Raw genomic sequence first — 15,977 nt, 5'->3', positions numbered from 1 at the left:
ACTAAGAGAGTTCTAATGAGAAAAAAATCTATTTTGCAACGACTTTTGTTTTTTTACGCAATTAAAGGAAAGTACCCTGTTCCCAATACGTGATGGCTGATATCGGAAGGAGAAAAGAATTTTTTAAAATATGTGGAAAGACAATTATTTAATGTCGGATGTTGTGTAGTTAAAAGATGAAAGAATCCGACCCTATCACTCCTATACAAAAAGGAAAAAGTGTCTCAGAGACTTATGAAAGGATATTTTCAATTATTGTTTCAATCACGTGATGGAAATTATCTTTTCAAAGGAAAATCTATCATAAGTAAACGTCTTCAAAAGATAAGAGTTTGAAGGAATAATAAGATTCAAATATAAACAAGTCATTGCAGAAATTGAGGTAAGCTTCATTCAATTAACTCAGTTTCTCTGAAAATCAAATTAGTGTATATATTCCTCCCAATGTTCCTAAGTGTTGTTGAGTTAGAATTATTTTAATTTGTAGAAATATATTTATATGGTGAGGCCTCTGCGACGTAGATTTTTTTCGTTGAGATAAGAACATTCTTTCTTTCAATATTATTTTTAAAAAAATGCTTTAAATTGAAAAAAAGGAATTAAAAATTGGTTAAATCAAAACTCTCACTCCAATTAAAACCTTTCGTTTTTATCTCTTTGTTTGCAGTAATCTAAATGAAGTTTAGAAGGACTAGAAAGAAGTTTCATACTAAATTTTAATCTTTGATTAAACGTCAACTTTAAATTAATTACTTATTAATGTTTCCCTTACGATCTACAGGGGCGCCGCTGAGTATGACGAGGGTTATCGCGAGATATCTTCACGTTTAATATTCTTTTTTTAGTAAAAATACTTTTCTATTTAAAAAAAGAAAAAAATTCAAAGTACACTTGATTGGGAAACATTCAAGATTGGAGTGCTTATTTAAAAAGCTATGAGATCTCGTATTCTTTTTGAAACCCCATAGCTATTCGAAGCTAGGTTTTTAGCAGTCGCTTCAATATAGAGCAACTATCCCACTAAAGTAAGTATTCACAACGAAAAGAACATAGCTATATTGAGTCTAATTTCCTGATTTTAAAAGCTACGTAATAAGTTCCTCATATATATATATATATATACAGTGGAGCATCGTTTATACGACGATCACTTATACGACGTTTACATTTATACGACGTTTTAGTGTGGTCCCAATTCATTCCTATTCATTTTAATGTAAAAATATATCGTTTATACGACGCACAGAATCAGTTATACGTCGGTTTTTAGATTTTGTTCACGTTTATTTAATTTTTTATTTTTTCTTGTGTATTTTAAAAAAAGGGCGAAATTTGCCTACATGAGTGATACAGAAAAGGGTGCCAACAAGAATGCTTGGATGACGACCGTAATTTTTACTGGATGACTGACAAAACTTGACAATGTTATGAAGAGGGAAAAACGAAAAATTTTGCTATTCATCGACCAATGTCCAGCGCACCCATCGATACTAATTATTTTGGAAAATGTAAAAGCTCTCTTTTTTCCTGCAAATTGCGCAAATGCGTTTCAGCCATTAAATTTGGCCGCGATTAGAATCTAAAATTTCATCATAGAAAGCAGTAAGTTCAACTCGCTATTCAAAGCATTGCATTGTAGAGACTAATAGCAAGAAAATATAATTAAAAGTAACATACATTCAAATTGCTCACTGCAATTTTTCTTCTTTGGTTNTATATATATATATATATATATACACACGCATGCTATAAGATGCTTTCTGCTTTCTTCTTAATTTTCTTTTCTATTCTTTTTCATTAGATTTGCTTTTTGCACCCTCCCCTGCTTCATCCCTTATGCATTTCATGATGAAAAGGAAGTGACCCTTCGGGGCAAGGACCTCGAGGTCAATTTATATGGGTATAGGTAAATTAAAGATAGTTATGTATTCGATAAAAATCATAAAGTAACATTTAATTTTTTTTTAAAAAAAACACATTAAAAAGCTAAAAAAAAAAGTTCAGCTTACCTAAATTTTTATTTTACTACTTCTTGGGTGTGGGAGAGGGTATTGTTGTGCTATAACTAATGAATATTTATCAATTGATTATAACTGAGAAAAGTAAAAACAAGTATTTTTATTTGTATGTTTTTCGTGTGAGACGAATGGTTCAAAAACAATTTTAATTTCAGTTCTAGCTTTTGCAAAATGATTACAGTTATTAAAGGAACAACGGTTTGTATTTTTGGTAAGTATCAAGCTAATGATTTTCATAAATTTAATTTTCAAAATGACTTCGTTAAATATCATCAATTTTATATTCAATATTAAGTTCTATTGTTATTTAACATTTCCAAATATATATTACGATTGTTATTAACCCTTTGACGCACACTATTTATTAAACATATTTTTCATTTTTATTGTATCAATTTATGTCACAATAAGAAAAAAATATTATATTTAGTATTTTAATAATTTATGGTTATGAAATACAGCATGAAACACCTGTGTCTTTTTCTGCGATAAACGTAAAAATCTTCCAAACACGACTCACTTCCAAACAGCAATTTTGGAAGTGAGTCGTGCAAATGAATGACTTACAAAAAGTTCAAATTTTCGTTTTTAGAAATGTAGTCATACTTTTTCTTAAAAAGATAAATATAACCCAATTTTTTAATTCTTAGAATTTATTTTAGAGAAACAAGAATGCCGTAACTATCATTATTTCTAATTTGAAGCCATGTATACGCTTTTTAATAAACTTGAAAAATAGATAACGAGAGAATTTTTTTTAATTTAAGTTTTCTTTCTAAAAGCTCTTTTCGCATCAATACAAAAAATTGCCTTTCCAGCGGCACAGAATATAAAATAATATTTTAATCACTTTTTAGATTTTTTCGATTGATTCAAGACGCTCCGAAATTTATGAATATTCTATCGAATAACTTGAACAAACTAAGGCGGAATTTAAAAAAGTAAATTCAATAATTACAGTTAGTTGATGACGAATATTAAAAGTGTTAGTCGACATAGGTGATGAATATGTACCGCCGCGCATTTGAAAAAAATTAGGATAAACTGAGATACCTTTCAAGTCGAAATGTAAAGAAGGAAAATCATTTTATACCTATGTAGTATTTATTTCATAAAATTAAAATATTTACTTCCATTATTATAAATTAGGAAATGTAAAGGCATTATTTGTTAAATATTAAACTATTTGCTAAACTCAGTACTACACTCTAACTTCCCTGTTCTTCTAATCCTTACAGAGAACTTCTTATTTTACAGTTTTATTTGTTCTCCCTTTTGTTATAAAATTGTTAATATCCTCTCCTGTTTCGGCTCTAAAGTCATTTTCAAGCCTGTTAACAAATCCAAATTTAAGCTTATTTACGATCCTATTAGTTTTGATAATCACTGGGGCATTTACCGCATTCCTTGTCTGTGCATCGGGCAAACTAAACGCGCTCTAAAATTTTGGCTAAAGGAACTCGACCGATATGTTCGTTATCGAGAAAACTTCAATTGCTTTACATTGTTGGAATCTCGGGTATGAATTCCATTTCGATAATACTAAAATTATTTCCTCGCCAGTCACATCAGCTCATATTGATGCCCCGGAATCTTGTTACATTCATTTGAATGAAGATTCCCTTGTTAACGACATTAGCTTCTCCCCATCTCTTCATAACGCGTGGAGATGCATTTTACTCTGATTTGCCTCGAGGACACCGTGATTTTTCTTGCTTTGTTTTCCTTTCTTTTTTCTCTCGGCTTCTGTGGCTTTTCTAGTTTTTGCATCTCACTTTTTTTTTTCATTTTTCGTTGGCAAACTTAACGTTTTTCATTTTAAATCATTTTTTTTTCTTTCCATTAAGTCTTGAAAATAGGCGCCTACTTTTGAAGCGCTTGAAACGGGTCGCCTGTTACTTCATATTTGTACATTTTTGGAGGGAATGAAGCTTTCAATCAGGTAAATGCACTTGTATTTAAAGTTAAGGTGCTGAAATTGTGTTAAATAAATGTGATTACAAATAAATTACTATTTAAAATTTAATTTAATTTAATTTAATTTAATTTAATTTAATTTAATTTAATTTAATTTAAAATTTACTATTCGTATGATGACGACATTTCCCAGGCAAACGCTGCAGTGAAATTTTGATCCTGTTGATATGTGCCCTAACAAGAGTTTCCTCCCATCATTTTTGCGACTTCCTGTTATATACAATGTTTTTAAAAATGTGATTTAATATAAACTTTAGCTTGGAGAAAAAAAAACCGATTGCAGATTTGAAATCAGCAGTACGAAAATGTCTTACATCTGTTAAAAAATCTAACGCATCAGTGGAAAAAAATATCCCCTAGTGTCATAAACAATGTGTCTTTATATTTTGGATAAATCAATTCCAATCACAGCAATCAATGAACTTTAAATCCATTAATCCTGTATAAACAATTAGTAATATCTCCCTGTCTCTTAAATAGCCCATCACAGTTGCTGAAGTTTAAATTCAACAATCCTGTACTATTAATGAATATATCGTTTTAGTTGTTCTCTCAATACTTTTTGCTGCCATCGAAGGAGAATTTAGCCATTCCAAGAAATGTCCTAAGAAGTTCGGTAATTTTCCAATTCCTGGAAGCTTCTGTACTTCCTTCTTCATATGCGAGAGCTGGAAAGTATTGAGGGAAGAAAGTTGTTCTTCGGATCAGCATTTCAATCCAATCAAAGGACGGTGTGACGATAAGGAATTCTATCCATGCCTAGAAAGTAAGAGAAACTTGTATTGCTTTGTATTTAAAATAAATGTATCCATATTTAGTACCTTACAGGACTTTTATTTCTGAACTAATAATGAATCGTTGGATTGAAAAAAAGACAACGTGACAAACAACTTTTTACCTTCATATATAGCGTTTGAAGCGGACTTTTATAACTTTTTTCCTTCGCTGTTGTTCATTTTTACTTATCTGCTTAGAAGAAGCTGAATGCATTGTTATTAGTCAGTATAAGTCGTAAGTCCGATTATGAGTCTTTTGTCTTATGAATAGTCAGAAGTCTCATGACTAGACACAAATCTCATTACTGTTAATTGGTAAAAACATAATTTTTTTCAAAAAATTTTCGATTTATTTTTTTTCTGCTTCCGTTTTAAATGGAATAATTTCATGGGTATCCTTTGTTTTGCATTTCGTTCGTGTGGTGTTATTTTTACTATCATGGGTCATCATGTGCTATAATTAATATCATCATTAATATCTGATTACTATTAATATCGTCATGTTCAGATAAAGAAGTGATGTTTTTCATTCCGTCAGCATCAATCTACAATTATTGTTTTTACCCAACGCGATATTTCTGACTAACCGAGAAGAAGGTATAAGTAATATTCAGCGAATAAAACTCAGAGTTTCTGCCTCAGTACAATCAAGTCCGTGGTTCGAAATTGTGGCGACTTTTGCCAGCGATTTTTCATTTACCTATGAATTGATATGGGATAAGGAAGTGCCCTCAGGTGAGGATTTTTTTAGATCGTGCAATAGACTACAAGTTTACAATACTTTTGTTGCGCACGCAATCATTGAAACGGTAACTCAATGATTGATCAAAAAAAAAAAAAAAAATTCNAAAAAAAAAAAAAAAAAATTCTCTGAGTCTATACCTCATAGTGGGTGAGATTTTAAATGAAGCCAAACAGCCACGACCAAAGCTCACATTCAACGCTTACGAGAGGGAACTTCGTATTTTAGCAGGGCTCGAAGAAAGCCGAAATTTTACCAGTCCCCGACGACGGCTTGTCCAACAATGTACCCGTCTTCCTTTGAAACTAACCCGTAGCTTCTAAATAAATAAAAATATAATTTTCTCTTATTTATTACAAACATTTATAGAAATTGCACAATGAATTAGTAGTTACTAGGATTACAAATACTAGGTTACTAATAGTATTTCTTTTATGAAATAATTTATTTCTTTTATGAAATAATTTATTTCTTTTATGAAATAATTTAAATGACAAAGGTCAAGTTATCTGGAATGTCAATTTATCCGAGGGTACTGCGTTTTTTAAATGAATCAAATATGACGTTTGCCAGTTCCACAATCAAGCCAATGATTTACAGAGGTTTCTGCACAGAAATCTGAAAGGGGTTTTCCATTTAGGTAGATGTTCATAATTGCGTTTAACGCTTCTTGTTTAAGACCAGTACGTAATGTGTTTTTTTGTAAGTTCATTGCTGAAAAGCCCCTTTCAACCGCTGCAGTACTCCCAGACAGAGAAAACATCAATTCCACCATGCGCAGTATGTTGCTGTATTTCGAGATTAGAGGGTCATTTTAGAAGTGAGGCGCTAGACTCTTGTAAGATAACAAAAATTGAAAATGTATCACGAATATTAACGGGAAAATGGCCGTCCGCGTGTACGTCAGATTCGAGAAATTTGTTGTCCGCAGGGAATTTTTGACCGCCGAGGACGGGTGGACGGGTGGTTTTTAGAGCCCTGTATTTTAGTGATTTAGTGATTAAGGGTGTTAGAATAATAAAGCGAACTAGTCAGCCAAATCCTCAAAAATTATATTTGAAAATTTAAGTGCAATTTATGACGTAGCCTGCACTTTTTCAAGAGTACAGCAGTTTAGTGGTGGGGTACGAGACAAACTTTGAGACGTATGGGGTTCGATTCACGTAATGGATTCATTTCGTTTGCCTCACTTTTTTTTTCAATTAAATTAAGACCCTAGGTATTTTTTTTAAGAAATCATACCTTTGGGTGTGTTTCATTGAATATTGATCATTCCCTGATTCAGGTCAAAAGTACGATCTGTGGATGAATGAATGGGTACATGAATACTTCCGCCCTATAAACGGGTTGTGACGTAAGTATGGTAAAAGTCGAATTCTTGACTATAGATGACACCACTTGGCCATAGCGCAACCCCTTTGCCTCAATGGCATATGACAACAACTGCATCTTACTTTTTTCTTTAAATAAAGGTTTTTTTTCCTTTCTTATAAATATTCGTCGTTGAATTTCTAAATCTGGATACAGCACGAAATGCGTGTTTAACAAAATGGTCAGAGAAAAAAATGCGTCTTTTACGTCTTTAACTCAGATTTAACAACTTAAGGAGAAATTACACGCTTACTTTTCATTACTTATTTAAACACAAAGCATCATCATTTCGGGATGGAGACCTGGACAACGAGGTCGGAGCGGCTAGGTATATTGCAGATGTCACTTTTCAGGCGATGTTCCCTTATTCAAAACTCTAAACGATGAAGTGAATTTTAAAACTCTATTCCTGCAACGCCAATTTAATTCAACTAATATAAATTTGTAGCATCCATGACAACCTTGTAAAAACAACCATTTACTTTTAAAGTCTTGACAAAAAAGATTAAATTAATAAAACGTACCAAGTGATTTGTACAAATGTACAATGTCATATTACGATTTTATTTGGATTCATTAGTTCATTCGTCCAAAGAAAACAATACTCAAAAAAGACGATTGAAAAACGGAATCACATTCTATATCTGTTTTCTACGTCTATTTTCTTTAACACGAATTTTTAATTGTGTCCATTTTCGTAAACACGTATTGCGAGCTGTGACTTTTCATTTACAATTTAACTTTTAAACAAAGATTTTTTTTGTGCTCACAAATATAATTAATTTAAACATAAATAATTATTTATTTTTTTAGTTGATAGATACAACTTGGCATTTCAGTAATAAGTTAATCTTTGATTGAAATGATAATGATTAAAATAATAATATTTATTAACAGTGGTTTTTAATTATTGTATTTATAATAATTCAAAAGTTATATTTCTAAATTATTTCTCCAAAATGTACTGTTCACGTATAGCCTTGCAATATTTACTTTAGTTTACAGGTAAAAATATCTAATAAATCTTACTCAGAACTATGCATATTTAATCGAACAATATCAAGAAATAAATTCTCGTGAAGACTCTACATTAAAATAATGTAAAAGTCAAAAGATCGTTCTTAATTTCTTTCAATTTCTTAAATAAATGTTAAGATATGGTTGGTACGCTTCTAATTTTTCAGAGCTTTGAGATATCTTTTTGAATGTTATTGAAATATGTTTCTCTGCAGCTCAACTCCAGAAACGTTGTTCATGTAAGCAATTTTCTTTTATAAACAATGCAAGATACAAAATATTTTTATTTTTTTGATTTCAATTGTGTCTGGAAATTTTTTATTCAGATTAATATTCATAAAATAAAATATATAATAAAATTATTTAATAAAGAAAAAATCTAAATTTTTAACTATTATAAGCGCCATTTCTAATGTAATATTGTTATTTTAACCATTATAATTTTAGTCTATGAATTAGTTACTACCTTAAGTATCAAAAAACATATAATCATAAAAAATACAGTAAAATGTGATTGAATTAATGCGAAAAATACAAAACAAAATATGCTTTATATACAAAAAAATCTGTCTTAAAAAAAAGAAGCAAGAGAAATAGAATGACCCAATTTGCGAATCGAATTTGTTCAAATGTTCTGGGTTTAAATACCAATTTCGTTGGTAATTTATTACACAGTTAGTATGATTGTCTGATGAAACTATTAGGATTTTCTTATGATTGTTTTTCAATTTCTCTGGTGCTTCATCTGGCAATCAAATAGGTTTCAATGTTTGCACCTTTTTCAGTGATTGATTATAAAATAAACATTGGTGTAAGAAATTAAGATAATGTGCAGACTTGGTCGATTACCTCTGGAACTACTGGATCGATTTTAATAAAATTTGATATGTACATACATTGATACAATACAAAACAAATTACCATTCAACAATTGTAATACACGCTTATGATCGTGTGCAACACTCGTTGGAGTCGGAAGGTATGAAACAGCGGTTGCAGAATAAACAAATAAAAATGGGTTAATAGGGGGTATGGTTCACTCTTACAGATATACAGGCCTTGTAGCGTGATTTCATACATGAAATAAGGCAGTTTATCATTTCCTGTGGCAATGGGTCCCACTCCTTCAGCAACGCTGCTTTCATTCCCTGGATGGTTCTCGGAGGGGGGGTAGCCAGTTGCAATTGCCCTCTGCAGAGCGTCCCAGACATGCTCTATAGGGTTGAGGTCTAGAGATCTGGCTGGCCAATCCCTTCGGCGAATACCCTCACTCTCTAGAAATTCGTCGACCAGAAGAGCTCTATGTGGCTTCGCGTTATCGTCCGTTAAAACGAACTCAGGACCAACTGCGCCCCTGAAAAAGCGAACATAGGACCTCATCCCTATACCTCACACCAGTCACAGACTTTCTTTATAGGTGCGCGGGCATCCAACATGTTGCCTGCCCAGACCATCAAACCTGCTCCGCCATAATGGTCGATTTCGCGGACATTGGATGGAAGGATCCCTGGTTCTCTCCATATGAACGTACGGCGAGAATCGGTGTTAAGGCTGAACAGAGACGCATCAGTGAAGAAAACAATCTCTCATTGATCCATACTCCAATCCTTATGCTCTCTGCTCCATGCTGAATGGACTCTCCTGTTCGTAGAAGGAAGTAAGACGTAAGCAGCAGGTCTTCTTGCAAACAACCCTCTCGCATGAAGTCTTTTTGCAAACAGTCGCCCTTGATACACGGATTTCTGTGGCTGCATACAAGTCACGAGAGAACTGAGAAGTCCTCTGTTACGCTTCGCTATAATAGACAAATCGCGATCTTCTCTGACCGTCTTGGCTCTTGGACTATCTTGCCCAGGCTTTCTCTCGATAGATCCGACGTCCGGGAAACATAAGTTAAATTGAATTATCTACAAATCTGGACCACAGATTGGCCAGCTTCTAGCCTTTTTCAAAATTCGTCACCTCATTCCTCATCTAAATCCTATTCGTCTCCTCATCTAAACAATTGGTGGTTAGTCATTTTTACTGTTACAATTTTAATTTAACCTATTGCTGCAAAATAACACCAAGAAATTCGCCAAGGTGTGCTAGCGAGCGAAATGCGTCTTAACTTACGCGCACTTAAAAAGTCTGTTTCTCTACTGGCTCCACCTACATACACGTTTACAGTGACGTATTTGATGCACAAGATTTGAATTTTTGTCTAGAAGCAGTGGTTTTACACTCAGTTCATGAAATTCTATAAAGCAAGCTAGTTCTCTTAATTTATTTCACCGCTGTATATTAAGAACAGTCATTGCGGCACGCTCTTTATCAAGTTTATATAAATTCTAAAAATAGAGTCTATTGGTTGTTATTATGGTTTCACCCTCCCATATATATTTCAAATCTCTATTTTTTTTTAAATCAATATCTGTCTAGAATGGGTGGTATTGATAGTGCACATTATGTCTATTTCCCAATAACCTAATTTAGTAGTCTAAGTAAGATCTATAAATGCAATAAATTAATAAGTTGTTCTTTATTAGAACCGACTAGAAAAGAATGCCCAAAACCTGATGGTCGTTTCTTGAAGAACGGAACAAACTGTGAGAATTATTTTGACTGTTGTAATGGGAAACCGACTGAAAAGAAATGTCCCAAAGGTCAACTTTTTGATGACACATCAGGAAAGTGCGATTATGAAGAACTAGTGGAATGTGAAGGAAGTAAGTCTACCGTTTTAAGATTCTAAATAAAAATTATTACTTTTTTAGCTTATTAAACTACATTACCCTAAAAAAATTTGTTTCAGAATACTAAGCAAATTTATTATATTTATTTCTTTTTTTTTCTCCATAGTGTATTATTTTTTTCCTTACGACTGGTTCTGATAAAAAAAAAAAGTTCTATGCAAATTTTCAACTCTATCAAGTATACAGCAGGAATAAGTTATGAAACCATGTAAGACTAAAGTTTTTCTTATTTTTAGGTTCAAAAAATAAAGATTGTCCAAAACCAAACGGTAAATTTTTGAAGCCCGAAACAAGATGTAGAATTTACTTCGAATGTTCGAAGGGTAAGGCGAAGGAAAAAAAGTGTCCCAAGCATCAGATCTTCCATGTGAAATCTGGAAAATGCGATTGGAAAGGAAAGGTCACTTGTGAAGAAAGTAAGTTTAGCGCATTTAAATTTTTAAGCAGAAAAAATATATAAGGGTAGATATATGTATTTTCATAAGTACATAGAATGCTATTACTAACTGTTTCATCCATTTTAGCTTCTTTAACCTATAGGTCTCTTCTTTCCTCACAAAAAATCGTCCCCGAATGATCTGCTATAAAATTGGTTTTTAAGATTTGCCGAATCTTCTCCTAAATAGACATTTTTAATGTAATTACACTAAATTTCCATAAAGAAATTTTGTCTTTCCTTTTCCTTTACAAAAGTAGTGGATGGATAGCTAAATCATAGAAAGGCTAAACATTTGAATCAATGATATATAATATTCATAAAATTGACGAATCAATGTGGACAGAGGGGGGAATAATCCTTGTTGTTCCAAAAATTCTCTCTCCGTATGTATATTTTATATTCAAACCAAAGCTACAAGACACAAAACAAAAAATTAACCATCCTGAATAACTTTTGATCTAATGATCGGATCTGCACATTCAAGGATTCCATCTTAAAGGTTTGAGGAGGCGACCTCAAATATGCTAATTTAAGTTATTATTTTAATTAAATTAATATTTTAAGTTACAAAATCAGACACAAAAATGTACTTTCACTGAATAAACATACCGGTCTCCTGACCAAACTATGGAGACCACATTTCCCAAATTGCATCTACCCTTTATATTTTGGAAGTTAGAAATCCAAATCAGTCGAGAAAAAAAACATTTTATTCAGAGAAAGTACGTTTTTGTGTCTGATTTCGTAATTTAAATTATCTTTCGCATTAATTTGTTAGTATATTTGAGGTCACCCCCTCAACGTGAAGATCCGACCATTAGATCAAAAGTAATTCAGGGGGATCTGTTTTTTACTTTGCGCTCTACATTTTCTCTCACTGAGTACATATTTTGTGAACGAATTTTTCATTTTCCGACTGTGTAAAGTGAACTCTTAACCGACATAACTACCGAAACGTGAATATTTAACTGCCTCATATAAAACCTCAAAATAAATCCCATACTATACCCAGGAATATATCGAATGTCATTAGATTTTTAAACCATGAGGAAAACCCTTGAGGGAAAATCAGCAGAGTATCCTCAAGAAATTTTGTGATTGAGGAACATCCATATATTTACGGAAAATATTAATTTATATGTGCGACAAAGCTTCCTATTTTTTAATTCAGTACTAATATCAACTGCAGAGCCATCTTTATCCAGCTTGATATCATTACTAAGCGGTTTTGATCTATCATATGATATTCTACATTTATTTACTACTTGTAAAATGAAGAAGTACATGATTATTAGTTTATTTTCTGTTGAAATTATTTTCAGTCGAGTATGGAGTTTTCATAAATTAGTTTTAGCATCGTACTTTTTTGCTTTTTGATATTATTCTTCGTAAGACAAAACTATCTTGGTTAATAAAACATGCTGAGCACTACAACTGAAATTCGAGGATTCTCAAGATTTCAGAAATTCTGGCCGCCTTAACTACACCATAAGCTACTACATGAAAACTGAGATTTTCTCTCTTGCCCGCGAACAAAAAGGAAATAGTAATAGATTTAAGGTTTTGAGTCCTTAGCTGTTCACCAGAAGCTATGCCATTGGCCAGATGCCTGTGACCGTATCCCCCTTCGCCATAAAATGTCACTTAACGTTTCGTCCCAAATCTTTTTTGTTCTTTTTAAGATTTCCATTGATATGCCACTAAACCTACTTTAAGCTCAATTCATATTTGCATATTTTATTCAAAATAGTTTTATGCACTATCTTGCCAAAAATATCTGGACACCCGGTTGTTATGGTGGTGGAATCATAATGATGTGGGGGTGTTTCTTGTGGTTGGGCCTCTGTCCGTTAGTTTCTGTGGTTGGAAACATAAACTCTGAGATGTATGTGGTCTGGACAATGCCGCACGCCCAACTCTATGGCAATATTTCGAGGAAGGACCATTTCTCTTCCAGCAGGATCCATTCTGCTCCATTCACACATCGATGCTTGCACAGACGTGGTTTGACAAAATGGGTGATCAAAAACTGTACTGGCCTTCTCAGAACCCCGATCTAAATCCCATAGAGCACTTTTAGGACGAATTAGAGCGCAGATTATGTAGCCAGCCAAATCGACCCTCCTCACTGCAATCACTCACTTCAGCTGTGACGGAAGTCAATTCCTATCAAAAACTGGTGGAAAACCTGTCCAAGAAGTGTACAGACTGTCATAAATATGCAAAAGGGGACAAACATCATATTAATATGTGCCTCAGGACGTTCTAAGTCCATACCATTGGGTGTCCGGTTACTTTTGACCAGATAGTGTATAGGTTTCCATTCATCAGTCATGGATACAATGAAATAATGTAATTTTGGTTATTTTGAAGATGAATCAAAAAATGATAAAATTTCAAATATTTTTTTAAAAAAAATCATTTTCTGCGCATGTGTACCTACGCAGATTAAGCACATTTTACACGTAAGCAAAAAATAAACAAAAATAATACATGTTGGGAAAAATGATCGTTTTAAAATATTTTAGATTGCCGGTGATATTGAGATTTTTAAATCCTGTCTAAACGCTACACTTAATGTTATTGAAAACAAATTTTAATATTATTAAAAAATATCTGTCAATACTTTTAAAATTATCCGCGCACGAAAAATAGAATTTACATTGAATTGTTTGAATTCACACAGAAAAGAACGAAGACTGTCCCAAGCCAACTGGGTGCTTCTTGAAATCTGGAACTGAATGTAAGGTTTACTTTGACTGTTATAAGGGTAAAGCTACTGAAAAAACATGTCCAAAGAATCAGTTATTTGATACTAGAGCAAGAAAATGCGTCAAGAAAGAATTGGTTACCTGCAAAGAAGGTAAATTATTTAAATCCCTTTTAATGTGTTTTAAGTATTTTATTTTTCTATTTAATTGTAATGCACTGTAGATTAGATAACATATTTCGGTCTTTTACTAGGCGAATCAAGCAGTGAATCCTCTTCAAATGAATCTAGTGAATCAAAGGAATCCTCTAAAGAAACAAGTACACCAGGTAATAAATTTACACCTCCATCAACTTTCCCCGATACGATTTCCGAAAGACATATTTCTGATTCTAATACAGTAGTGCTTAACTGTTCTTTAACACTAATTGATTCAATAACAAAAGGTGTTAAGAATTCTTTATTCTGAGGTTCTTTAAGGAAAGAGTTAAAGAATTCTTAAAGTGTAAGGAATTCTTTACTGTATAGCAGATTGGCTGACATGTTTTTGCTTCTTTTTTTAGGAGAATCAAGCAGCGAATCCTCATCAAATGAATCCAGTGAGTCCAGCGAATCATCCAGAGAATCAAGTACTCCAGATAATGTATCTACACCTCCAGCAACTTCTCCCGATACAGTTTCCGAAAGATTTATTTCCGATTCGACAATAGAAGAGGTTAAGAGTCCTTTTCCTTTAACTGATTCAACAACAGAAGGGGTTAAGAGTCCTTTACCAATTACTGATTCGACAAAAGAAGAGGTTAAGAGTCCTTTTCCTTTTACTGATTCAACAACAGAAGGGGTTAAGAGTCCTTTACCAATTACTGATTCGACAATAGAAGAGGTTAAGAGTCCTTTACCAATTACTGATTCTACAATAGAAGAGGTTAAGAGTCCTTTACCAATTACTGATTCTACAACAGAAAGGGTTAAGAGTCCTTTACCAGTAACTGATTCAACTACAGAAGGGGTTAAGAGTCCTTTGCCAATTACTGATTCTACAACAGAAGAGACGGAAAGCCCTCTACCAACTAGTGACGCAACAAATATGGAAATAAGTTATTCAACTCATGAGGAGATTACTGCAACTGATGCTACATCGGACTTAACTAAAATCGTAACACTAGTTTCTCAAACTCCAGAAATTATGAGTCAATCAAAAACTCAACCAGTCATCACTACTGTTCGCATCACTTCAGAACTAACTCCTAGTGAGATAACAGGCGAATCATCCACTAAAGAAATTCCCACCTCTCCCGATATAACAAAACCTACTTCTGAGCTAACTTCGGATTCATCAACAATTCTGGATATGACAAGCGCATCAACGCAAGAAGAAATTCTTAATACTGATTTAACAAGAGAATCAACTTTAGTACTTAGTTCCAGTGAAGCTACTGTTGATGAAATTATTAGTCATCTACCAACTGTAGATCCAGAAGTCTCTACAAATGAAAAAACTTCAACTAGCTATTTGACTGAACAACCATCATCTTATGGCACAACTTCAGAAGATATCTTCACGGAATCTGAACAAACTTCAATCGATTTTAAGACAACTCAGCCCGACGTTACCAGTGAAATAGTTGATATCGCAAGTGATTCAACTACGGAAGGAATTAGTTCCTTGGAAACGAGAAGTGAACTATTTTTATCTTCAACATCTGACGCATATGGAACTACTATTGATCCTGTACTCGTCGGTTTTGTGTGTCCAGAAAAAACGGGATATTATCCACACCCAACAAACAAACACAAATTTATTGGATGTGTACATGGCAACGCATATATTATGGATTGTCCTTCCAATCTCATCTATAACCACGCACAGAGAAAATGTGTGTATGGCAGGTAGTGAGTTTTTCATTGATTTTTTAGAAATTCTGTCCACCGTACGTTTTAGATTTTAGAACACACCAATTACTCATAAATCTGATTTTTTTTCCAATTCAATAAGAAAATAATTATTGTGAAAACTATGAAATCAAAAGTTTCTATTTCGACGATATTGTAATTCCATTTGATTTTACATGAACTGATCAAATAAATATGCTTTTATATTTTCAACGTTTATTTGGATCCAATAGTTTTTGCTTAGCGACGCTAACAAGAAAATACACGGTGTTTTGTAAGCATCTTTAACATATATATAT

The 15,977-nt window shown here is 32.8% G+C and overlaps 1 protein-coding gene across 5 annotated transcripts; it reads left to right on the top strand.

Moving 5' to 3' along the window:
• The first annotated feature begins 281 nt into the window (after nt 1–281).
• On the top strand, nt 282–15,891 carry LOC107441191 (uncharacterized). Of its 5 annotated transcripts, none has more exons than XM_043041936.2 (8): nt 283–382; nt 2,174–2,229; nt 4,540–4,761; nt 10,430–10,609; nt 10,873–11,052; nt 13,762–13,938; nt 14,040–14,114; nt 14,349–15,891. In XM_043041936.2, the coding sequence occupies exons 2-8, from the start codon at nt 2,190–2,192 to the stop codon at nt 15,677–15,679; spliced, it is 2,205 nt and encodes a 734-aa protein (XP_042897870.1). In that variant the 5' UTR covers nt 283–382; nt 2,174–2,189; the 3' UTR covers nt 15,680–15,891. The 5 variants fall into 5 exon arrangements, with proteins under 5 accessions (XP_042897871.1, XP_042897870.1, XP_071036338.1 ...); XM_071180237.1 differs by having other exon boundaries at nt 374–428; XM_071180236.1 differs by having other exon boundaries at nt 374–502.
• Nucleotides 15,892–15,977: the final 86 nt, after the last annotated feature.

Source organism: Parasteatoda tepidariorum, chromosome 4 (assembly GCF_043381705.1).
Source record: "Parasteatoda tepidariorum isolate YZ-2023 chromosome 4, CAS_Ptep_4.0, whole genome shotgun sequence".
Classification (NCBI taxonomy): domain Eukaryota; kingdom Metazoa; phylum Arthropoda; class Arachnida; order Araneae; family Theridiidae; genus Parasteatoda; species Parasteatoda tepidariorum.
This window is presented reverse-complemented; position numbering and strand designations above follow the sequence as displayed.